The sequence below is a fragment of the Cebus imitator genome, unplaced genomic scaffold (genome assembly GCF_001604975.1).
Source record: "Cebus imitator isolate Cc_AM_T3 unplaced genomic scaffold, Cebus_imitator-1.0 Scaffold189, whole genome shotgun sequence".
Lineage (NCBI taxonomy): Eukaryota > Metazoa > Chordata > Mammalia > Primates > Cebidae > Cebus > Cebus imitator.
Genome location: NW_016107504.1, coordinates 2,103,452 through 2,129,295, shown reverse-complemented (window position 1 = coordinate 2,129,295; position 25,844 = coordinate 2,103,452). Strand labels below are relative to the sequence as shown.

Here is a 25,844-nt window from a genome sequence, read left to right as displayed (position 1 = left end):
AAAAAAAAAAAAAGAAAAAGAAAATACGACCCACAGAATGGGGAAAAAATACTGGGTGTGTGCATAACATATATGTGTGTGTATATTTATGTAGACATGACAAATAATTTGCATTTAGAACATATAAAGAACTCTTACAATTATAAGAAGACAAGCAATCCAACTTTTTTAAAAATTGGGCAAAGATTTGAGAATACACATCAAAAAAGAAGATATTTGAATGGCCAATAACAGCATGAAAATATGCTCAATATCAGAAAAAGCAAATTAAAACAATAAGGTGCCACTTTATACCCACCAGCATAGCTATAATTAAAAAGATCCTATACACTGCTGGTGATAATATAAAATAGTCCTATTATTTTGGCAAACATATCAGTTTCTTGTAAGGTTCAATACATTACATATTTATGCAGCCCAGCAATTCTATTCCTTTGCATTCACCCAGGAGAAACGAAATGTGTGTAAAATGACTTGTACACAAATATTCATAGCAACAGATAGCAGGTCAGTGGCTTTCAGGGTACAGAGATAGGGCAAGATTTACTGGGAAGGAAAACCAAGGGAACTCTCTGGGGTGATGAAACTACTCAATATTGTAAATGTCGTGGGTACATACATTTGTCATAACATTAAATTGTACACTTAAAACTGATATGTTTCATTGTATGTAAACTGAACTCAATAAAGTTGATATTTTAGAAAGTAGAAGGGAACGGAGCCTGAACTGGGACCTAGACTTCTTCAGTAAGATTTCCCCGGGCAACTCCCATAAGGGACGCTTCACTGAGGTCCCTGTTTGTGCCAAGGAATGCGGAGGCAAAACATTGTTGGAATAGCTAAGTTATTCACTTGTTCCCTTAAATTTGCTAAATGGCATGCTACATTTACAGAAATATCCAAAGTATTTATTTAAATTTCTTTTCGGTGAGAAGGAACCCCCAAATTAGTTAAGGTACAACAAACTTATATATATTTAGCATATATGCATACGGACAGACATATCTATATACTGCATTTATCTAAATATTTAGTGCAACTCAATAAATAGTTTAGTAATTTAATTAAAAATATTAAGAAGCTTCTTGTGAAATAAAAATACACAAAGTAATTTTAACAGTTCTTCCCTATAATTGCAGATAAACCTGCTTTCTTGTTTACATATTGATTTTAATTTTCTCTTTACTACTACTCCCATTTCTCTGTTTTCCTGTCCCTCTTTTGGGACCATTTCATCCCTACTCAGATGATACTATTCTAGGGATTATATTTGTTTTTAATATATAAAATATCGGTCTATACATATGATTGACATGATGTCTAGCCAATACCTCTAGAAATAAACTAAAAAAGTGTTTCTAAGACATCTTTCCCTCCGATGGTAAAATACTAGAGATGAAGAAAGCTGATCAGGAAGAAAAACAAACTATTAGGCCTAAGATTGAACTAAATTATATTGGAAGAGGACGATATAGATCCTGTGTAAAATTAGTTATTTATTGAACACTTAATATATGGCAGGCATTAAGACACTTTAGGCTAATAATGTTAGCCCAATTGGCAGATAGAAGAGTATCAATACAAGTTGAGTCTGACATCAATCTGCACACTCTAAACTAAACCACGACACTGTAGTGCCATATTAGAGCTAGCTATTAAAGGGATCTTGTACTGCAATAAAAAGAGAGGAGTCCGCCCTACCTATTGCAAACTAACACCAAAATGCTAAAGCAGTCAATTATTCCAATTGCTCATCCTTTGGTGTCCAGGATAAACTTTCTGAGCATTCTCTCCCTACCCCAGCAGTAAAATCTAGTCTAACTTCCAAATCCTGCTCTTTCCAGTAATTTGCTGTGACAGGGTACTATACTAAGCTAACTATGTGGAGAAGTAGAATATATCTCCCATGTTACATCTTTGTTACCTGACAAAGGAATAACTAAGAGATATAAAGAATCGTAAAAGGGGTTGGGCACAACATGTCTAATGGGATGCCGCTCTCATTTCTCCCAGGTACATTCACCTATACCATCTTCAAAAGTGAATCAGAAAATCTACATCTTTTCTGCAAAAAACCATAAAAACAAATATCCTTCCTACAACACCCTATCTTTCAGATTGGCTATAGATGGAGTCAACTGTCAAATACTCACTAAGGTTTACTCAAATTTCCTCCTCAGGAAAGTTACAAGCTGGGCTGGGGATTGGGCCAGTAATAGGCAATATGACTCCATATTTTCAATGAACATTGAGAAAAGCATAAACTAATAGAAACTTAATTTTATTAAAGCTTTAGAATAAATTATAGTGCTTATATGTAATTAAATACTAAGACACTATCTTGAAGTATTTATTAGAGAGTTACTACATATACAACAAAGCTTTAATATTCTGAATTCAACTAGAAACAATCAATTAAAACATAAAGTTTTAAAATTCCGCTTTTTTACTAACAATAAATTTGCATTTTAAAGCAACTCCGTGTCAATTTATCTGAAGATTTTTGATACTTTCACAAGACCTTAAATTAAAATTACAGGTTTCATATATAAATTACACATTTCACTCCAAATATAAGTGGAAAAAGGTGGATCCAGTATTCCTAAAATCACTCTGTTTAGTGTTGGTAAAATGAAAGAAAAAAAAAACTCTTTGTCACTCACCTGGAGGGGAGGACAAGAAGAATATATGTTACACGTGATATTAAAAAAAGTACATACAAATTAAATATGACTCCTCTCCATTATGTTCAATGACAGAATTATTACTGACATTAGCCTTCTTCTGGCAGTTTCTGGAATTTTTTACTGAAGAAAAAGGAACTGAAATTCTCCTTTAAGAAAGCCAAGTAAAAAAAAAACTTTAAAAATTACCTAAAATATTTATTACAAGAGAGGGAGAATAGGAGGAGGTGCAATGGCTTAGGCCTGTAATCCCACCACTTTGGGAGACCAAGGCCTGTTGATCACTTAAGCCCAGTAGTGGAGACCAGCCTGGGCAAGACAGTGAGATCCTTTCTCTACAAAAATCAGTTGGGCATGGTGGCATGCACCTGTAATCCCAGCTACACAGGAGGCTGAGGTAGAAGGATTGATTCAGCCCTGAAGGTCAAGGCTGCAGTGAGCCATGACCATACCACTGCACTCCAGCCTAGGTGACAGAATGAGATCCTGTCTCAAAAAAGAAACAAACAAAAATAAAATAAAATAAAAAAACCTTATGCATGTTACTAAATCACTTAAATACGAAAAATGTTGAAACGCACAACGATAAACTAATATTAAATATTTTTAAAACATTTTATTGTAATAGTAATTGGCATTTATTATTATTTCTCTGTAGGTAACAGAAAATACATATAAGAAAAAATGACTCATAATCTTGCACTAGTAGTTAATATTAGTATGTATCTTACTCTAAATCTTTTTTCCTCCAATTTTGAATAAACATTTATCATAGTGAAGTTTTATGTTAAAATTTTAAAAATCACATTTAAGCCCATGCTGCATTTTTTGAGGAAAGTGATATGAAAAGGAGATGAAACATTAGGCTCCAGAATATTCTAACGAAAAAGAACATAATTAATTTTGGTATGAATACACATTTCCATTAGTTGTGATTTAATGAGAACCTATGTCTACATCCTTGTCTTTTACAATACTTTGTAAGTCTATTAATGTTTAAATGCACTAAAAATATTTATGAAGGCAGGACGTAGTGATTCACACCTGTAATCCCAGCACTTTGGGAGGCCGACGCAGGGGGATCACCTTAGGTCAGGAGATGGAGACCAGCCTGGCAAACATGGTGAAACACTGTCTCTACTGAAAATGCAAAAAGTTAGCCAGGCATGATGGCACATGCCTCTAACCCCAGCTACTTGGGAGGCGAAGGCAGGAAAATTGCTTGAACCCAGGAGGTGGAGGTTGCAATAAGCAGAGATAGCGCCATTGCACTCCAGCCTGGGCAACAAGAGCAAAGCTCCACATAAAAAAAAAAAGTTTATAAAATGTTTAAGTACCATAAAGTAAAACAACACATGAAGAAGTAGACAGGTAGGCAAAACTAAGAAAAATATCATAATCTGAATAATTTAATCACTGTTACTTTTTTTCCATATTAATTTGGAACCTAATTTTAAAACAAATTCTAAGTAATATAATGTTTACAAGGTCTCATGAAAATCAAAAAGACCTGATTTTTAACCTAACTTTGTTTATTAGCATATTATCAATTTCAGATTATAACATTTAACCATCTGAGGGGAAAAATGCCTCCTTTTCCATATCTGGGCATCATAAAGTAGAGAAAACTGAGAATATGGGATTGAAATTCTACTAGGATATTGATACATGTTTTCAGTATAAAGGTTGTCAATCTGCAAATTTAAGAGGAGCAGTAAAATTAGTCAGAGATTGCACTCCAGCCTAGGCAATGGAGCAAGACTCCGTCTCAAAAAAAAAATTAGTCAGAGAAACAAATCCAGCTCTAAGAAAATGAACCTATTTTTCAGCCTTTAAGAAAAGAGGCCTTTTCCAGTTTGACCTCACTTGTTATTTTACAACATTCATCTTTGTTTCTTTCCATTATACAGTACACACAAATGAAGGCATGAAGTCTGTGATAAGGTCTAATAAGCTTGCACTGTAACAAAAAGAAGTCTTTACTGCAACTGTGGAGAAAAATGAAATGTCTAAGTAGACATTTAAAAGATAAGCAAACAGAATTGAAAGAGGCTAGTGCTAAGAATGAATTTATTCACTATTAAACAAATTCTTATAACTTGAGTATACTCACTATGAATAAAAATATTTTAAGATTAGAGGATCCAAGATGGCTGAACAGGAACAGGTCTGGAGTGCAGTTCCCAGCGAGAACATTGCAGAGGGTCAGTGCTCACTGCATTTCCAAACAAGTTTTCACTGCCCACAGACCAGGAGATTCCTGGGCTGCAAAGCGCCATGAGTTTTCAATGTGGCAGTTCCGGCCAGTGCCAGCTCAGAGCACAGAAACTCACACAAGTCTGGGCAGCTGTTTCAACTGGCACCTGGAACACCTGAGAGACAGAGGTGCCCATTCAACTGAATGGGAGGGGGCTGAGTCAGGGAGCCAGGCAATCTGGCTCAGTGGGTACTACCCCTACAAAACAAGCAATCTGAAACACTCTGGATTGAGAGTTTTGCAGCAAGCACAGCTAGACCCAGGATAGTCCAGCTCAGTGAGGGAAAGGGCATCCCCCACTACCAAGGCAGTTGGCCACTACCGAGACAGTTCACACAGCAGCTGGGCAGAGATTGCGGCAGCTCAGCAATGCCTCTGCTGGCAAACTGTGACTGGACTACTCCGAGTGGGGCAGGGCATCTATGAAAAAAGGCAGCATCACGACAGGAACTTATATATAAAGCTGATCTTCCTAGGACAGAGCACTTGGGAAAAGAGGCAGTTATGAGTTCAGGTGCAGCAGACTTAAAGGTACCTGCCCAGCAGCTCTACACAGAAGAATGGAGCTCCCAGCACAGCACTTAAGCTCCTATAAGGGAGAGACTGTCTCCTCAAAGAGCTCCCCGACCCCCGTATACCCAAAGAGACACCTCATAAAGGAGAGCTGAGGCTGACATCTGGCAGGTACCCTTCTGGGATGAGGATAGCAGAGGAAGAAACCGGCAGCAACCCTTGCTGTTCTACAGCCCATGCAGGTAATCCCCAGGTGAGCGGGGTCTGGAGTAGACCTCCAGCAGTCCTGCAACAGAGGGGCCTGACTGTTAGAAGGAAAACTAAGAAGCAGAAGAAATAGCTTCAACATCAATACAAAGGGCGTTCACTCAGAGACCCCATCCGAAAGTCACCAACTACAAAGACCACAGGTAGATAAAGCCACTATGATGGGAAGAAACCAGTGCAAAAAGATGAAAACAACAAAAACCAGAATGCCTCTCCTCCTCTAAGGGATCACGTCTCACTAGCTAGGGATGAAACCTGGATGGAGAATGAATGACAAAAACAGGCTTCAGAAAGTGTGTAATAACAAACTTCTCAGAGCTAAAAGAACATATGTTAACCTGATGCAAAGAAACTAAGAACCTAGAAAAAAGGTTAGATGAGATGCTAACTAAAATAAACAGCTTAGAGAAGAATATAAACAACTTGATGGAGCTGAAAAACACAGCACGAGAACTTCGTGAAGCAGACACAAGTTCCAATAGGCAAATCGACCAAGCAAAGAAAGGATATCAGAGATTGAAGATCAACTCAATGAAATAAAATGAGAAGGCAAGAATAGAGAAAAAAGAGTGAAAAGAAATGAACAAACCCTCCAAGAAATATGAGATTATGTGAAAAGACCCAATCTACATTTGATAGCTGTACCTGAATGTGATGGAGATAATGAATCCAAGCTGGAAAACACTCTTCAGGATATTATCCAGGAGAACTTCCACAACCTAGCAAGGCAGGCCAACATGCAAGTCCAGGAAATACAGAGAACACCACAAAGGTATTCCTCAAGAAGAGCAACCCCAACGCACATAATCATCAGACTCACCAGGGTTGAAATGAAGGAAAAAATGCTAAGAGTAGCCATCAATTCCACAGAAATACAAACTACAATCAGAGATTACTACAAACAACTCTAGGCACATAAACCAGTGATCCTGGAAGAAATGGATAAATTCCTGGAGACTTGCACCCTCCCAAGTCTAAACCAGGAAGAAGCTGAAACCTTGAACAGACCAATAACAAGGGCTGAAGTTGAGGCAGCAATTAATAGCCTACCAACCAAAAAAACATCCAGATCCAGATGGGTTCACAGCTGAATTCTACCAGATAGACAAAGAGGAGCTGATACCATTCCTTCTGAAACTATTCCAAACAATACAAAAAGAGGGAATCCCCCACAAATCATTTTATGAGACCAACATCATCCTGAAACTAAAACAGGGCAGAGACTCAACAAGAAAAGAAAACTTCAGGCCAATATCCATAATGAACATAGACGCAAAAATCTTCAATAAAATACTGGCAAACCAATTGCAACGGCACATCAAAAAGCTTATTCATCACAATCAAGTAGACTTCACCCCAGGGATGCAGGGCTGGTTCAACATAAGCAAGTCTATAAACGTAATCCACCACATAAACAGAATCAAAGACAAAAACCACATGATGATCTCAATAGATGCAGAGAAGGCCTTCAACAAAATTCGACAGTCCTTTATGCTAAAAAGTCTCAATAAACTAGGTATTGAAGGAACGTATCTCAAAATAATAAAAGGTTTTAACGACAAACCTACAGCCAATATCATACTGAATGGGTAAAAACTGGATGCATTCCCATCGACATCTGGCACTAGACAAGGATGCCCTCTCTCACTACTCCTATTCAATATGGTATTGGAAGTTCTAGCCAGAGCAATTAGGCAAGAAAAAAAAAAGGGTATTCAGTTAGGAAAAGAGGAAGTCAAATTGTCTGTATTTGCAGACAACATGATTGTGTATTTAGAAGACCCTATCATCTCAGCCCAAAATTTCCTTAAAGCGATAAGAAAAGTCAGCAAAGTCTCAGGATACAAAATCAATGTGCAGAAATCACAAGCATTTCTATACACCAATAACAGATTAACAGAGAGGCAAATCAAGAATGAACTCCCATTCACAATTGCTACAAAGAGAATAAAATACCTAGGAACACAACGAACAAAGGATGTAAAGGACCTCTTCAAGGAGAACTACAAACCACTGCTCAAGGAAATAAGGGAAGACACAAACAAATGAAGAACCATTCCATGCTCATGGTTAGGAAGAATCAATATCAGGAAAATTGCCATGCTGCCCAAAGTAATTTATAGACTCAATGCTATCCCCATCAAGCTACCAATGACCTTCTTCACTGAACTGGAAAAAACCACCTTAAACTTCATATGAAACCAAAAGAGAGCCTGCATAGGAAAGACAATCCTAAGCAAAAAGAACAAAGCTGGAGGCATCACGCTACCAGATTTCAAACTATAGTACAAAGCTACAGTAATCAAAACAGCATGGTACTGGTACTGAAACAGAGATATAGACCAATGAAATAGAACAGAGGCCTCAGAGGCAATGCCACACATCTACAACCATCTGATTTTTGACAAACCTGACAAAAACAAGTAATGAGGAAAGGATTCCCTGTTTAATCAATTGTGTTGGGAAAACTGGCTAGCAATGGGCAGAAAGCAGAAACTGGACCCCTTCCTGACACCTTACACTAAAATTTACTCTAGATGGATTAAAGGCTTAAACATAAGACCTAACACGATAAAAACCCTAGAATCAAACCTAGGCAAAACCATTCAGGACATAGGCATAGGCAATGACTTCACGACTAAAATACCAAAGCATTGGCAACAAAAGCCAAAATAGACAAATGGAACCTAATTAAACTCCAGAGTTCTGTACAGCAAAAGAAACAATCATTAGAGTGAACCAGCAACCAACAGAATGGGAAAAAATTTTTGCAATCTACCCGTCAGACAAAGGGCTAATATCCAGAATCTACAAACAACTAAAACATATTTACAAGAAAAAAACAAATAAACCCATCCAAAAGTGGGATAAGGATATGAACAGACACTTTTCAAAAGAAGGCCAACAAACATGAAAAAATGCTCATCATCACTGATTATTAGAGAAATGCAAATCAAAACCACATTGAGATACCACCTCACACCAGTTAGAATGGCAATCATTAAAAAAATCTGGAGACAGCAGATGCTGGAGAGGATCAGGAGAAACAGGAACACTTTTACACTGTTGGTGGGAGTGTTAACTAGTTCAACCATTGTGGAAGACAGCATGGCAATTCCTCAAGGATCTAGAAATAGAAATTCCACTTGAGCCAGCAATCCCATTACTGGGTATATTCCCAAAGAATTATAAATCATTCTATTATAAAGACACATGCACACGTATGTTCATTGCGGCACTGTTTACAATAGCAAAGACCTGGAACCAACCCAAATGCCCATCGACGATAGACTGGACAAGGAAAATGTGGCACATGTACACCATGGAATACTATGCAGCCATAAAAATGATGAATTCGTGTCCTTTGTAGAGACATGGATGAGGCTGGAAACCATCATTCTCAGCAAACTGACACGAGAACAGAAAATCTAACACCACCTGGTCTCACTCATAGATGGGTGATGAACAGTGAGAACACATGTACACAGGGAGGGGAGCATCACACACTGGGGTCTGTTGCGGGGGCAAGGGAGGGACAGCAAGGGGGTGGGGAGGTCAGGGAGGGATAACATAGGGAGAAATGCCAAATGTAGGTGACCGGGGGATGGAGGCAACAAGCCACATTGCTATGTGTGTACCCATGCAACAATATTGCCTGATCTGCCCATGTAACCCAGAACCTAAAGTACAATTTAAAAAAATGTGAATCAAAACTACAAAGAGACATCAATTCGCACACACGAGGATAGAGAAAAACAAAAAAGACAATAACAAGTGGTCACGGGCATGTGGAGAGGCTGGAACTCTCAAATATTGTTACTCAAATTATAAACTGGTACAGCCACCTTTGAAATGATTTGGCAGCTTTGCAAAATGTCAACGATCAACCTGCCTTATGATCTAGCCCTTCTATGCCCAGGTACATACAAAGAAAAATAAAAATATATGTCTACACACACACATACAAAATACTTTCAAACATTTTAAGCCTAGGAACTCGGCCAAGCATGGTGGCTCACCTCTGTAATCCCAGCACTTTGGGAGGCTGAGGTGGGTGGATCAACTGAGGTCAGGAGTTCGAGACCAGCCTGGCCAACATGGTGAAACCCCTTCTTCACTAAAAAAAAAAAATACAAAAATTAGCCAGGCATGGTGGCGGGCACCTGTAATTTCAGCTACTCAGGCGGTTAAGGTAGGAGAATCACTTGAATCCAGAAGGTGGAGTTTGCAGTGAGCCAAGACCACACCATTGCACTCCAGCCTAGGCGACAAGGGCGAAACTCCATCTCAAAAAAACAAAACAAAACAAAACAAAAAAACCTAGGAACTTACCTGACCATAAGAACTGGAAGTAAAAGGTATTATTTTTCCCCTTCCAATATGTATTAAGTATCTTTAGGGGGTGGAGGGAGTTGGGGGTGAGGAACTCCACAGCCTAAGGTGATTAATTTTGCCAGATGTTAAAAAGCTTTAACATACCCACATCTAAGAAAAATGTATAGCTTAATTTTTAAAATCAAAATGTAACAGGAATTGATCCTTTTATTCTGAAACAAAGTAATGAAAATTAACATAAATGTAGAGCTAGGGCAAACTGGCTTGTTTACAGCTAGCTAGAAAAACTATTCAGAAGGAATCTAAAGCTTGAGTAAATGCTTCCTATTTCAAAAGCCTTCCCGAAACTATATTAACTAAAATGAACTCAGAATCCATAAGGCCACTTCTTACAGGGTCACTGCTCAAACAACATCCTACAAGATTAACTTAAAATGGAAGGAAAGTTAGGAAAAAAAGTCTTTCTTTTCTCAAAATAAACCAAAGTATATTTTTAAAAAAGTATTTTTAACAGTGGTCAATTCTTGTTTCCTACATTATCAAAGATAAATAAGACAGTTAAAGTAAAATAAAGTAATAGAAAATTAAAACTATGGCAATGATCACAGTCTTCTCTTCCTTTAGACTTCACAGGCAAGATTAGAGGTATCTCTATGCTATAGTTAAATAGATACTCTGGGTATGACAAAATTAATCATAAAAAGTTTACTTTCCATTAATCTAATGAAAGGTGGTCTGCTAGATGATGCAAGGTATAGAAATTTGAAATAAAGTCACTGCTCTTGAGGTAGCTCTCACACTGTAGGTTTCAATATGCAGGCAGATAGATAGATACAGATATATGTGTATAGATGAGAACACATAGTTTTAGAACTCTGTTCATAGGAAATAATCTGAAGCGCAAACATATTCAAAAATGTTCACATCATTCATTGTTATTTATAAATATCAAAAAACTAAAAGCAGATTTTGTTGGAATGATTGCTGCTAGACTTGCCCTCTTGCTGCAAACAACTAGGAAACTGTACAAAATGTGTGAAGCATATGTTTTCAAACATTGGGAAAAGGCAGCAAAGAACTGTGGTCTTAATGTTTACATTAAACATTATCCTATAGGTCCTAATTAGTACGATAACAAAAAAAAAGGAATGTGAAGACTAGAAAGAAAGAAGCAAGTTTATCTTAATTCACAGAAGATGTAATAATATATGTAGTTAATTCTAAAGAATCCATAAAAGAATGAATAAAAATTATCAGTTTAGCAAGATCACAGTGTACAGGTCAATAGAAAAAAAATAAGTTGTATTTCTATATACCAACAACAAACAGTTGAAGAAAAATAAAACACGATGTCATTTATGGTATTATTTGAATATATGAATACTTATGGATAAGTTTAATAAAGTGCATATAAGACCTGCACACTGAAAATATTGCTGAGAGGAATTAAAGGTGATCTTAATAAATGGAAAGATACACCATGTTCATTTATCAGAACACTGAATACTGGTAAGACATTTTTTCCAAAAATGACCTATATATTAAATATAATCCCATTCAAAATCCCAAGTTTTACTTGTACAAATTGCCAAGCTAACTGTAAAATTTATATAGAAATTCAAAGAAGGAGGAGGAGAAAGAGGTGACCCAAAAATTTGAAAAGAAAAAATTTGAAGAACTTATGCTACCTGATTTCAGGCCTTATCATAAAAGTACAGTAATGAAGACATTGTGGTATTGGCATAAGGACAGACATAGATTGGTGAAACAGACTAGAATACAAAATACACTCACAAAAGTATCAAGGTAATTCAATGGGGAATGGATAGTCTTTTCAACAAATGGTCCTGGAACTAAACACATGGGGAAAAAACTGAACCAGAACTCTTACCAAACATCACACAAAAAATAAGTAAATGGATCAAAAGCAAAAAATATAAAAACTATTAGGAGCAAATATGGAAGAAAATCTTTGTAACCTTGGAGAAGTCAAAGATTTCTTATAAAAGGGATAGAAAGCTATAACCATAAAAAGGTGATAGAATGGACTGTGTCAAAATTAAACTTTATTCACTGAAAATTATAGGTAAGAAAACAAAAAGGCAAGCCACCAAATGACAGAGCATATCCACAGGACATGTATGTATGAAATGAATATATTTCCACAATGCACAAATGGCAATATATCCACAATACACAAACAGCTCTTACCACTCAATTATAAGAAAACAAATAAAAAAAGAAATGAACTACTGATACATACAATATGGATGGATCTCAAATGCATTATGCTAAGAGGAAAAAGCTGGACTCAAAATGTTACATACTGGATGAGTCCATCTATCTATAAGACATTTATTTTAAAAATATAAGATTATAGGAACAGAAAATAGATGAGTGATTGACAGAAACGTGGGTAAGTACAGAGGTTAATTACATAGGAGCAGTATGAGGAAACATTTTGAGGTGATGGAAGTCTTCTGAATCTTGACTATGGCTGTAGTTAAAAGATGCTTTTATCAAAACTCATAGAACAGTAAACCAAAGATAGTGAATTTTACTCAATATAAACAAAAAGTGACTGCAAAAAAATGAAACAACATACCAATACTAAGACATCAAAATGACTAAAATTTAAAAGTGTGACAATATCAAATGCAAGTAAGGATGAGGAACAACTACAACTTTCATACTTTGGAAAACAATTTGGCAGTTTCTTGCAAAGTTAAAAATAGACTAATGATACAACACAGCAATTCCATTTCTTGATATTTACCCAAGGAAAATGAAAGTATTTGTCTACACAAAGACTTGTTCACAAATATTCACAGCAGAGGAAGTGGGAGCAAACTTTAAAGACACTTCTTTCTACTCTGACTCACTACTAGGTACTTTTCCACCCCTAGCCTTCTTCCTCACCCAAGCCCCTCAGTCCCTAGCACTGCCAGAGCCTTTTGTTTGGGGCTCCCTTGTCAGTGAGAAAACACAGACCCCCAAAGCCTGTGCTGATCCAATCTACCATGGGGAAAAATGTAACTGGAAAATGGGAAGAATCCTCAGCACTTTCTCTGGTTTAGCTTCTTGTTTATACAATCACAGTAAGTAAATAAAGGCTTGACTATTATTTTGATTTTGGTTTGTTGTCTTAGAAACAGGTACTTCAGACACCTAGCGGTTCAGCTGAGCCCCAGACAATATGATTGTATAAAGAGATGCAAATTATTTTTTGATGAAATTTAACATTCATTACTTAAAAAAAAAAAACATTTTCAGCAAATAGAAATGAAAAGGGACCACCTCAATCTGTAATGTTTAACTATGGAAAATCTGCAGCTGATATAATAGCAAAATATTGAGTATCTTCCTCAAAAGATAGACAGAAAAAAGTGAATGTCATTCTTTACTACTTCTATTAAATTTGTACTGGAGATCCTAGCAAGTGCACTAAGATAGCCAGGACAAAAAGACATAGGTAATGAAAAGGAAGAAGTATGACCCTCTTTACTTTCAGATGATATGACTGTATACATAGAAAATCCAAAGAAATTGACATGACTAATAGAGCTAACGAATAAATTTAGAAATGCTGTTCTATATCTTGATTAGAAACTATATTTATACTTCTGTATGCATGTCAAAAATAACAGAACTGTGCATAAAATGGGTGAATTTTACAGTATATAAATCATACCATAAAAAATTAGAATTTTATCTTAGGATAAACAGATGAATATATAAATGGATCACATCTCTACATCTTAGCAACAGTAACTACAAATAAAATTTTTAAAATGATACCATTTAGAATAGAATTAATCATATAGGAAGAAATTTAACAAATGATGTATATGGCCTCTATAATGAAGGTAATTAAAGATACGCAAATTAATGGATAGGTATATGGTGCTCATGAATTGGAAAAACAAACATAATTTTAAGATTTCAATTTTTCCTAAATTGATCTATAGAATTGTTACAATTCCTATCAAAATCTCAAAGGTTTTCAAGCAAACTTTGGCAAAATTAATGTAAAATTTACATGGAATAAATAGCCAATACAATAGCTAACACAATTCTGAAGAAGAGGAAATGTAAAGGACTTATGCTACCAAAGTAATGCCAAAGTAATTGACACAGTGTGATACTGGCATAAAGACAGACAAGCAGGTGAATAGAACACACTAGTGAGTTTCAACCTAGACCTGTATATATACATTCCATTGATTTTCAATAATCAAGGTAATTCAATGGGAAAAAAAGGAATTTTTCTTTTCAATATACAATACTGGAACAACTGGGTATCTATATAAGAAAAATGGACATAAATACAAAATCTGAAACTGTAAAGATTCTCAAAGAAAACATATGATAATATATTTGCAACCTTGGGGCTTACTATTTTTCAGACAAGATGCAAAAGGAATTGAAAGGGGATAAACATGAGGGAGCTTTCCAGAGTAATGGAAATGTTCCACATCTTCACTTGGTTGGTAGTTGCCAATATGTATACGATTGTTAAGCAATAACTAAGCTGTTCACCTAAGATCAGTGTATATCACTTTATGGAAATTATACCTCAATTTAGTACTTTTAACGTGCAAAAAAATGCCCATGACAACTTTACTTTAATAACCCACAACTAAAACAACCCAAATGTCCATCAACAGCGTGGTACATCAATAAAATGGAACTCTACTGTGCAAGAAAATAATAAACTATGGACACATACTACAATGTGGATGAATCTCAAAATAATTATGCTAAGTGAAGGAAGTCAGAACAAAGAAAGTACACATATCAAATATTTGCATTTACATAAAAATCTGGAAGATGAAACTTTGTACTGTACACAAAGCAGATGAGTGGTTATTTGGGGATGGAGGATGGGGGTAGGAAGGGAGGGATTACAAAGAGGCATGAAAATCTTTTGGATTAATTTATATGTTCATTATCTTGAATGTTGTGATAGTTTCACAAGTGTATACATATGTCACAACTCAAATTGTACACTTGAAATATATGCACTTTATTGTATGTCAATTATACCTAAAATTTGCTTTAAAATCATAGAAGTAAACCAGGAGTGGCGGCTCACACCAGTAATCTCAGCACTTTGGGAGGCTTAGATTGGAAGATCTCTTGAGTCCAGGAGTTTGAGACCTGCCTAGGCAACAGGAGACCTTGTCTCAATAAAATCATACAAGTAGATTTGAGCTCAATAAGAAAGTATTTTCCTTCTAATTACCAGAAAAATAGAATATTAGAGTCCAAAGGGACCTCATGGATATGTTGGCAGACAAAGCAGCATCTACCCTCTATTTGAGCATTTTTAGTAAAGGAACATTCCTATTACTAATGAGACATTTCCATTACTAAGTAGCAAATAATTAATTGTTAGAAAATTGTTGCTATCCAGACTTCCTGTAACTTAACCTATTGATTCAAAATCTTGCCTCTTGGTGTTATCCAAATAAATCTACTCCTTCCCCAAATTCAACATCCATTCAACAACTACTTACTGAGAGATAACTATATACAAGAAACCAGTGCATGCACTGTGGTGAATAAAAAGATATGTAAGATAAGAGCTCTAATTTCACGATTTTTCCAATTTAGTACCTAAAAGTAACTGCAACTTTAGTTCATTTCTTGTGTGTGTCTCCTCTGCTGTGGTTTGCGTAGCAAGAATATTTCTGACTTCAATTGGATTGAAGATGGTAGTCAAGATGAGTACAATCTAGTATCTACATTTTCTGTTTAGTATTTTAACTGTATCTACCATGATGAATCAAATTATCACATCATATTATCAATTTATCAATCCCTAAACCAATGTAGTATACTGGAGAGATGACAAGAATAAGATTCAGAAAATACAGCTTCCATCTCTGCCTCTGCAACTAAATAGCTAGTTATCATCTTTCATTAATCACTTTCATGTAAAAGATGGAGTTGGTCTCTGCATAGCAGTGGCTGCCAAATTTCTTGGCCTCAAGGCCTTTTTATTCTCTTAAAAAGTATTGAAGACCCCATCATTTGGATTACATCTATCAACATATACCATATAAAAATTAAACTGAGCAATATTTAAATTTATTTATTTATTCATTTTCAAGTGATAAACCTGTTAAATGTTAACATATATTATGAATTTTTATGAAAATTACTTATATTTTCCAAAACAAAAAAATAGTGGGAAAAGAGATTATTTTACTTCTTCCGTAGATTCCTTTGCTATAAAAGTTGGATCTTCCTTTCTGCTTCTTCCTTTCTTCTTTGGAATACATTGCTTTAGTTAAAATATGTGAAGAAAATCTGGTTTCAAATAGTTATATAGCTGGAAAAGTATGCATTCTAATAGCCTTTTAAGATAAGGTTAGTTGTAATGTAGAATCTAAAACTTTATCAACTAGCTTTTTATATTCAATTACATTAAACTTGTTGATCTGTCTTGTCCTTTGAATTGATCTTTTACCTATGCATGATTTTGTAACACTGTGTACTAGTCATTTGGAAAATATTAGTTCACTGACGTATGCAGAGCTTCCAAATGTTAACACAATTTATTGCACAGTATAAAAACTACACATTAATGGAATTACCACCTGTATTAGAAAAGTCTAAGATTTGGGAAGCTGTCACACTCACAATGTCAGGGTCAAGTTTTCCAAAATTCTCATTCTTACTTGAAAAGCTCAAATTTTTCATTAGCCACAAATACTGCCATTAGTTTTCCTTGAAGTGATAGGCTCTCTATGCTCATTTTCAAGAAAATGCCTGCCAAATACCCAAGTATAAATAACCACAGTTTGTCACAGTTGTTTTTTCAAGTAAAAATGAATTTTCGCTGGGCTTGGTGGATCATGCCTGGAATCCCAGCTCTTTGGGATGCCAAAGCAGGAGGACCTCTTGAGGCCAGGAGTTTAAGACCAGCTGAGGCAACACAGCAAGACCCTGTCTCTAAAATAAACAAAAAAGCATTCCATGCAAAGATCAACTGGTTCAGCTGGCAACTCAAATAATTGCACAAGTGCTTTTCCTAGAAACAACTATCTTACTTCAGTGTACAGAAGTGCTTTGTGTATACTTCCCATTTTGTCATATGTAATATTAAAAAGATGTACACTCAAGGGTCAAAATTCAATAAAAATTAATGCTACATTGAGGACATTCTGAAGTAAAACTGGCTCCCCCCCCCCACCGAGAGTATGAGGAATACAACTACTAAGAAAATGTGGTACACTGCACTAGTAATTCTATTCACCATCAGTGCAAATGTCAACATAGTGAAAAAAAGTAAACATTCTTCATATTTGCTATGAATTGTATGTTTGTGTCCCCTCCAAAAAAATCCATATGTTTTAAATTTTTAATCACCAAGGTGACGGCATAAGGAGGTGGGGCCTTTGGGAGATGATTATGTCATGGGATGAAGCTCTCATGAATGAGATTAGTGCCTTTGAAAAGGACCCTCCAGAGAGGAAACCCCTTTCCCTTTTTCACCATGTGAGGTCATAGTGAGAAGCTACCATCTATGAACCAGATAAAGGGCCTTCACCAGACACTGAATCTTAGGTTTGATCTGCCTTGATCTTCAGCTTCTCAGCTTTCAGACAATGAGATATAATTTGTTGTTTATATGCCACCCAGCCTGAGGCATTCTGTTATGGCAGCCCAAACAGACTAAGATAATATTACTGATAAAATATTCCTCATGTTCTCAAATAGGATCTCAGGAACCCCAGGGGTCCACAGGCCACAGTTTGAGAACTACTGGCCTAAAATATCACCGGTGTCCCTGTAGCTCTAAAATGCCTATGAATAGACAACAACTTTCATTTGTAGAGCTCCACAAAACATTAGTTTCCCTAGATAAGTAATATATCTTACATTTAACAAATGCGCCAATTTCTTACAAATCTTTTATATCAACTGATCCTGAGGACAAACTCATGAGGTTGTGAAACAAACTGTTTCTTTCTTCCCCAAAAAACACTATGAGTTTATTTAGATATTTTCCACCCTTCAACTTTTCTAGGTAGCAATGTGTTTTGGCCTGGTGAGGGGCAGGGAAAGTTGGTTGCATAAGTGACTGGTCTAACTCTACTTTTATGTCCCTATTCCATTTGCCAATGTACTGGTGTAGCCATATACATATAACACAATTACAACCAATGATAAATAAGAGATGTTTTCAGTGTGGTGCTATGGGACTCCTTAGAAAGTTTTCATTGCTAGTAAAAAGAGATACACATGAATAGTTCAGAACAAGGGGCATTGATATTAGAGGGCAAGTTGATAGGCAAAGTATGGCAGAACAGAAAAATGGAAAGAACTTGGGACCTGAATGGTGTCTTTATGTGGTTGAATTAATTAACTTTGGAAATAATCTACCTCCAAATTTCTTGTTATATGAGCTAAATATTGCCTTTATTGTTTAAGACAGTGTTTTGTAGCACTTGCAAGAAAAACAACCTATCTGATATAAACAGGCCCCATCATGCCTATCTTCCACATACAGAAATATTTTACTACATCACTTAAATTGTGAGAATAAGGACAGAGAAGGGGCAGTCCTCCTTTAGCAAGGTCCTGGATGGCTTGTAAATACAGAATACACTAAACAGTTTTTCAGTCGTGTCCCACTTTAATATCACTCCCCTGCTCAAAGTTCCATATCTCTTACAGTACTCAATTAATGTCATATATACTATAAAAGAAATTTGGAAAGCAAACAAGCCAGTTTTCCTACATACAGGAAAAATATTATTTGATTGAATTATAAGATGATACAAATTCATTAACAGAATTTCTTGAAGTCTTATTTTATTACTCACTGCCAAAAGCACAATTCCATTAACCAGACTAATACTTGCTTGTAAATGGTACTTACATTCTCTACAAGTTAGTAAGTATCTGACATTTACATCAGATTTAGTAAACTTAAAATAAGCTAAAAATTAAATTTAGCTAACGCCTATTTCTTTTATAACATTTGCTTTTGACTGTCTTTAATGAATAAGAATGGACTTAAGGTTCCAATTTCAACAAGGTAGCAAGTGCCATCATAGACTACCCTTTTGGTTAAAGGCCAGCAGAAGCTGCTAAAGGAACAAAGTACGACTGGACCTGGACTGACTATGAAGGTAAATAAATTCAAGCACTGATGCATAAAATGAGAATCTGGTTTGTTAAAATGAAAGGAACCTATGTGTGAGATATCACACTGAAGAAGTTTCTCTAAAATCCTCAATTATTACTATTTAGAAACAAATCTTTATAATAAAGATTTAGCTAAATGTCTGGGTAGTTCATTTATAATGTTAATTAGAAAGAATATATTTTCAAAATTACTTCTGTTCCATGGCTGCTATCATGAGAAAGGGATGAGAAGATGGAATAATTGCATTTTAAAAAGTAAAGCATTAGAGGATAGGACCAAATCATCCAACCAACTGGCAATTAATTGAGCATCAATTCCATAGTCACTGTAGTAGATAGGAAAAAAAAATTAAGACTGTCTTACAGGCACTCTTATTCACTACCGATAGGAGTATAATTGGTAAAACCATGCTGGAAAGTAATTTGGCAAGAGCAGATCCCTATCACTCAGAAGCTTAAAGTTCAGCTATTCAAATGCCACCTGGAAAAACCATAATGCATAACAATTTGTGACTTTGAAGAGAAATACATTTGAATTGCACAAGCTACAGTGCTGGCATACAGGCAATGAAGTCATTTGGCTATTGAGGAAATGTGGGGAGAAGGTAAAGTTGGTGTGTTACAAATTGGGAGTGGTACAAAATGGATGGGGGACCTCACATTTCATATATACTAACAAGTTTAACTTTCTAAAAAGAAGAAATTGAAGCTGAGGAAATTTTTCACCACAAAGTGAAAAAAACAGATTAAGAATTAATGAAGGGAAGTTTCTGGAGTATCACTAAGGGAGAGATGAGAGCTAGGGAGAGTACTAGGTAAAGACACAGCCATTTAAGTGTAAGCCTTAAAGGCAGCTACAGTGCAGGGGCTGGTGAGGGGGGTGGGGAAAGATGGCAGAAGGGGCTCTCATTTCAGATGCATATTCACAAAACTCTTCTGGGGTAGGGAGAATGTCAATGGATTTGAGTAAGTTTATACTTGTTATAGCTAGGAAGAGGTCATGGCAGAGGTATTTGTGGAGGGCAAGCTCCACCTTCTGTCCAGGGGAGAAAAGTAGGAGGATATATGGTTCACAAAATTAAAATTTAAGCCCTTAAGGATAAATGGTCTAGACAGTATGGTAAAGACTTATTAAAAGATGAGCCAGCAGAGTGTCTTTCTTTAGAATCATCTCAAGTGACCAGTCACAGAAGGGTTTACAGAAAAGGCAATGAGAATTATTCAACTTTTCATGATGACTTGACTTTTCTCTATTATCTATCATGTATGAAATAGGGATTGAGGAGAATCTCATGAGCAGGTTCTAGAGCCTTGGTTTGAATCTTGGCCTAATTTTGTATCAATTGCATGACCTTTGGCAAGTTATGTAACCCATGTGGGTCTCTAATTCCTTGTATATAAAAGTGGAAATAACATTAGCTACCTAACAGGACATAATATAGTAACCACTAAAGAAAGTTACCATAATTTATCTGTTGATATGGCCTTCCTAAATATCAGAGTCTACTGTACGTATCAAAGACTTGAAAAATACTGATAGCCTTTAACCCACTAATTCCCCATGAAGGAGGCTGTAGCAATAAAATAATAAAAATAAGAAATAAGGAATGTTCATGGCAGCACTTCTTACGATGGCTAAAAAAATCTTGACATTTTAAAATATATTCTACAATAAAATAATAAGTATAGAATAAGAAATGTTCATGGCAGCACTTCTTATGATGGCTAAAAAATCTTGACAGTTTTAAATATATTCTACAAAAGCAAACAGGTAAATAAATTGGGGTGTGTATAAATACAAGTTGTATATAATAATTTTAAAATAATGTTTTGAAACAAAGAATGTTAGTAACATGGGAAAATGCTTGATAAGTGATCAAGCAATAAGAAATAAAACTATATGTAGCATAATCCCAACTTTTTTTTTAAAATTAAAAAAAATAAAAAATAAAAATAAATAAAAAATAAAAAATAAAATAAATTTCCTCCCTTTTGCCAATGAGGAAATTGAGGCTCAAAAGTTACTATTTTGCTGAAAGTTACATATCTACCAGCCAGATTCCAGGTCTGACTTCAGAGGTCAATCTTTTGAAGACTCTGTATAAGACCTCTACAAAGTCCACAAAATATGTAAAGAGAGATACCAGAAAAGAATGAGATCACATGTATATTTATTCTAGAGTCTTGGACTAGAATCAGAGGTATCATTATGAATCTATGATTTTAACACATACAAAGAGGTACTTTAATAAATTGATATAGAAACAGATATGTGTGCATATATACATATATTTCCTAGTTCTGCCTGCCAAGAGGGCCTAGAAGCAATGACACTTCAGTAGCTACAAGCATGCCAAGCACCCAGATCTTGGTTTCTAAATACCATTCTCCAATAAAAAGAATCAGAGCTCCTTGGAGAAAATATTGTGATTCCAGAGTTGGAGCAAGGAAATTAAAAAATGAGTTTAGAACTTCCATGGTGCCATAAAGTAAGAGGGTGCTTTAAAAATGATGGAGATACATTGAAGGGAAACAGGAACCTACTTGAAACGGCTCCTATTGGCCAAATCTGGGGTAATTTCAGCAAAAACAAAAAGTAGTAAGAGTATAATTCATTACAACCTATAGAATAAAACAAATATTCATTAAGCCCATACTGCTATGAACAGCTGAATAAATATATACATTAACAGTAAAGAAGAGAAAGTTTTTTTAAAAATAATATAATTCAATCAGTTAATAAATGAAAAAATGTTGAAAATTGAAATCAACATCTGGCAAACGTAAAAATAATAATTTATTCAAGCCAGAATCATCAATGGATGCTAAAATTAGGGGGCAAATATATGATGATAAACAGGATATTTACACTGTCTCACAATATTGCCCTGCATAGTCTCACTTTGTAATTACAAAAGGAAAAAATCCTGACTTTACAGTGGATAAACCTAGCAGACACCATCTTAACCAAGTTAACAGGGACACAAAGAGTCTCATGTCTTACATGTACAGACATCAAAGGTAAATAATAACACAGGAAATAATACAAACTCTTACATTGCCATGGGACAGTCACAATATAGATATATGCATAAGACTAAAGATATATATATATATAGTTTGTGAATAAAATTGAATGTGATAGGTAGGCAAATTGGTACCAAAAAAAACAATAAAACTAAATTAACCATGTTAAGTAAAGTGTGCTACCATACACATATACCCTGTTGTTTCACAATAGACATGCTCCTGAAATGTTTGCTATATTAAAATTAATGTGGTAACTGAGTAATTAAATAACCATAAGGCAAATATTCCTTCAAAACAAATCATCTGTCACAAATTATAGTAGTTATATAAGTTGAAATGTTTATATATTGTAATTGCATAAAATCATAAAACCTTCAACAGCATTTGCTGTTAGATCGTTTTTAAATAACCTCACTCTATATAGACACAGATACAGAGGTCAAACTCTGATCTTTTTATTCTAGGCCCAAAGCTCTTTCCATTACACCATGCTACTTCTCCTAACATCAGCAGGAAGACATGTAACCCCCATTATCATTTCCATTTCACCTCTTGTGTCAAAAAAAAAAAAAAAAAAAAAAAAAAGGCAGAGATCCAAATACTTTACACACCAGTGAATCTCTATAGACCACATACAAAGGAGGCAGTATAGGACAGTCATTAAGGGCAAAGATTCTAGAGTCAAACTGCCTGGATCAAATTTTCCAGCTTCATAACTTATTGCCTACGTGGCAGGATTTCTGGGAATGTACTCAACATCTGTAATTTGTAGTTTTCTCATCTGTAAAGTTGGGATAATAGTAGTATACATCTCATAAGTCTCTTCTGAAGACTAAATATGATAATGTGTATGATCATATTAGCACAGTGCCTGGCACATAATAAACACTCAAAAATGTTATCTATAATAATAATTATGATTATGACTACAAATTTTTCCTATGGAGCTATATACTTCATAGAGAATGAAGTGCTTCATGGCTACAAACAATACTCTTACCCTTGATGAATTCGTGCTGCTGGTCACAAGGTAGATAGTACATTTAAAGTAGAGAAAAATATCCAATGTACTGCATAGAAAACAGCTTACTAACTATGTAAAGTAGAACTAACATAATTTTACGTACTACCCACATCTACAAATCTAAGTGCATATCCCACTGACAGTGAATCAGTGCAGGCATAATTACCTTCACATAAAAATGTTGTTTCCATCACTAGAAATTATGTTTCCAACTTAAAACTGTCTTCTCTTATTACTAACCTTTGGCCACAGAGCTTACTTTACTCCACCCAATGAATGCTGTACCTAAAATGCAAAAAATCTTTCACATATTTGTGATGTACCAATTTGGCATGATTTCAGAGATAAAGAAATCATTTATCTATAAAACAGTAAAGCAATTTAAACAGCAACGCTTTTTTTGATATAAAAACCCCAATACTAGACTACTCCAGTCAACAATTAGCACTGCTACCATCCAGTTTTACTCTGGAAATGGTCACAATATCTCCAGCACTAGTATGGAGAGCAGATATCATTCATATTTTTGACTGATTAAAATTTTGATGTATGAACCAGGAAAAACAAACCCTTGGTTTTAATAGAGGCACAATATCCTAATGATAGGAAAAGGGGATGTAAAATGTTCTTTAAAAATTATATAGGAGGAAAAGGGAAAGACCTGTCATTGCTTCATGAATACTCAATCATTAGTTTAAGAATCCAAGAAAACAAGCTTGCTCTCAAGTTTTGTCAATAAAAAGAAATCTCACTGTTAACATAAAGTGATTTAATGTAAATTGATATGTAGTGTTGTTATACATACCTGTATGGTTGTCATCTGATGCAAATTTGTTAATAGCAACATCAAAAAACATATATATATGTAATCAAACATCTACAAAATCTTTTTCCCTGGGCCAAATGCTATAAGTGGAGGGCACCAAGAAGATGTTTTTAAAAACTAATTTTAACAGCACAATTGTAGTTTTATCCAACAGTCTGTAGCCTATTGACTGGCTAAACCTTACCCCCATTAAGATGCTCTGCATCGAAAAAAGCATTTTTAAATCATCCGTCTACTTTGATGGAAGAAAATTATGGCATGCATAATTAAAAATATTTGACATGCATGATTTTTCAGCAAATTTGCTATCATAATTATGTTGTGCTCAGAGTAATATGAAAGTTTTGGGTACACACCTTCTGAAGGATAGAAAGAGGACATGCGATTTGAGGTATGCTAAGTGCTATAGGGAAGCTAGACAGCTAACTTAAAAGTGGACCCAGATAAGCTGTTACACAGCAGCTGCTTATAAAGAATTGACAGTCACTCAACCATGTGAAGGCCTCAGCCATGATCTCATATTAAACAGTTTTTTTAAACTATCCATAACGATCACTCAACTGCATTAAAATAATTTGTCACACAGTTATTCTTTAGAGGTTATATAAAATTAAATACGATGGGCTTCAGGCAGGAGAACACTTTCTCTCACAAAGCCATTCATTTTTTAACATCTGCCCCTCATCCCCAATAGGACAGTGGGTGGGACTACCCAGATGCACTTCTAAGAGATATAGTGAGGTTTTAATTCTACATTCCTAAAACTGAACGGAGTTTTTTCCTGGCATTTCACATGTACATCTTACTACATTTTCCTTTAAACTGGAACACTGATTCTCCTTTGAAAAAGGAGAATTTTCCTTTAAATAGGTGATGGGCAAATTCTCAATTTGTTCAGGTGCCTTGGTGAGTTAAAAAAAAAAAAAGTAAACAAAAACTCCATAACTTAGAAAAAAAAAAAAAGACGCAAAAGACTTGAAGCCTGAGGCTTTACCTCACTTTTCTTGGTATGTTACCTTAGCATTTCATTTGTAACAAGAATGTCAAAAGGGAAAAGCAGGTCAGTCGCTTGAATGACCTGAGGTGGGGGTAGGTTCATGCTGCTTAAGAAAAGAGCAAAGGGGAAGAACTTCACCGAGGCGCTAAACACTTTAATGGAAGCTGGATTTTCGAAGAGCCAAAGTATTAAACTATAGGCAAAATTTAAAGAGTACGTGAGCTGGGTACAAGCAGTGAAAAGGTTAGCCGCCAGACAGGGAAACACCTGAGGGTGGAGGGAGGGGAGGAAAAGTTTTAAATGCCCACCGGAACCTAATGAGCCATTAATTAGTGTCCCCCACTTCTGACTTTGCTCTTGCCCCCAGAGCAGCTAGCTGCAGGGAGGCAAGCAGTCCTATTTTTAAGCACTTAAACCTCTCCCTGGGACTTCAAAAGGCTTGTATTACCCGTATTGCAAATAACGTTTCTTCCTAAACATAAGAAAGCAAATTTGAATTCCCTAGTCAAGGCCGAGGAGAAAGCAAGATAAAAGGACAAAAAAAAAGTAATTTCAGCGTGAAAGTGCGGTGATGGGCGTGGGGGAGGGGTGAGAGGACTTACCGCAGCCACTGCAGGCTGCCCCCAAAGACTCAGGGCCAGTAAGGACAAGCCGGCAGCCAGGCTGACTCCACGCAGTTTCATTCTTCTCCAGCTACCGCAGCTCCTTCAGCACCCGCACGAAATCCCCGGCTGGCTCTAACCAATTGA

The 25,844-nt window shown here is 35.6% G+C and overlaps 1 protein-coding gene across 4 annotated transcripts in view; it reads right to left on the bottom strand.

Annotated features, from left to right (window-relative positions):
- Positions 1 to 25,844, bottom strand: part of COL4A5 (collagen type IV alpha 5 chain) — a 258,298-nt gene that overhangs the window by 232,159 nt on the left and 295 nt on the right. For 3 of the 4 annotated variants that reach the window (XM_017546470.1, XM_017546471.1, XM_017546472.2), the window contains exon 1: positions 25,698 to 25,844. In XM_017546470.1, coding sequence (XP_017401959.1) covers positions 25,698 to 25,778 — 81 coding nt within the window. In that variant the 5' untranslated portion in view covers positions 25,779 to 25,844. The remainder of the gene's footprint in view (positions 1 to 25,697) is intronic. The other variant, XM_037744956.1, reaches the window with a different exon arrangement.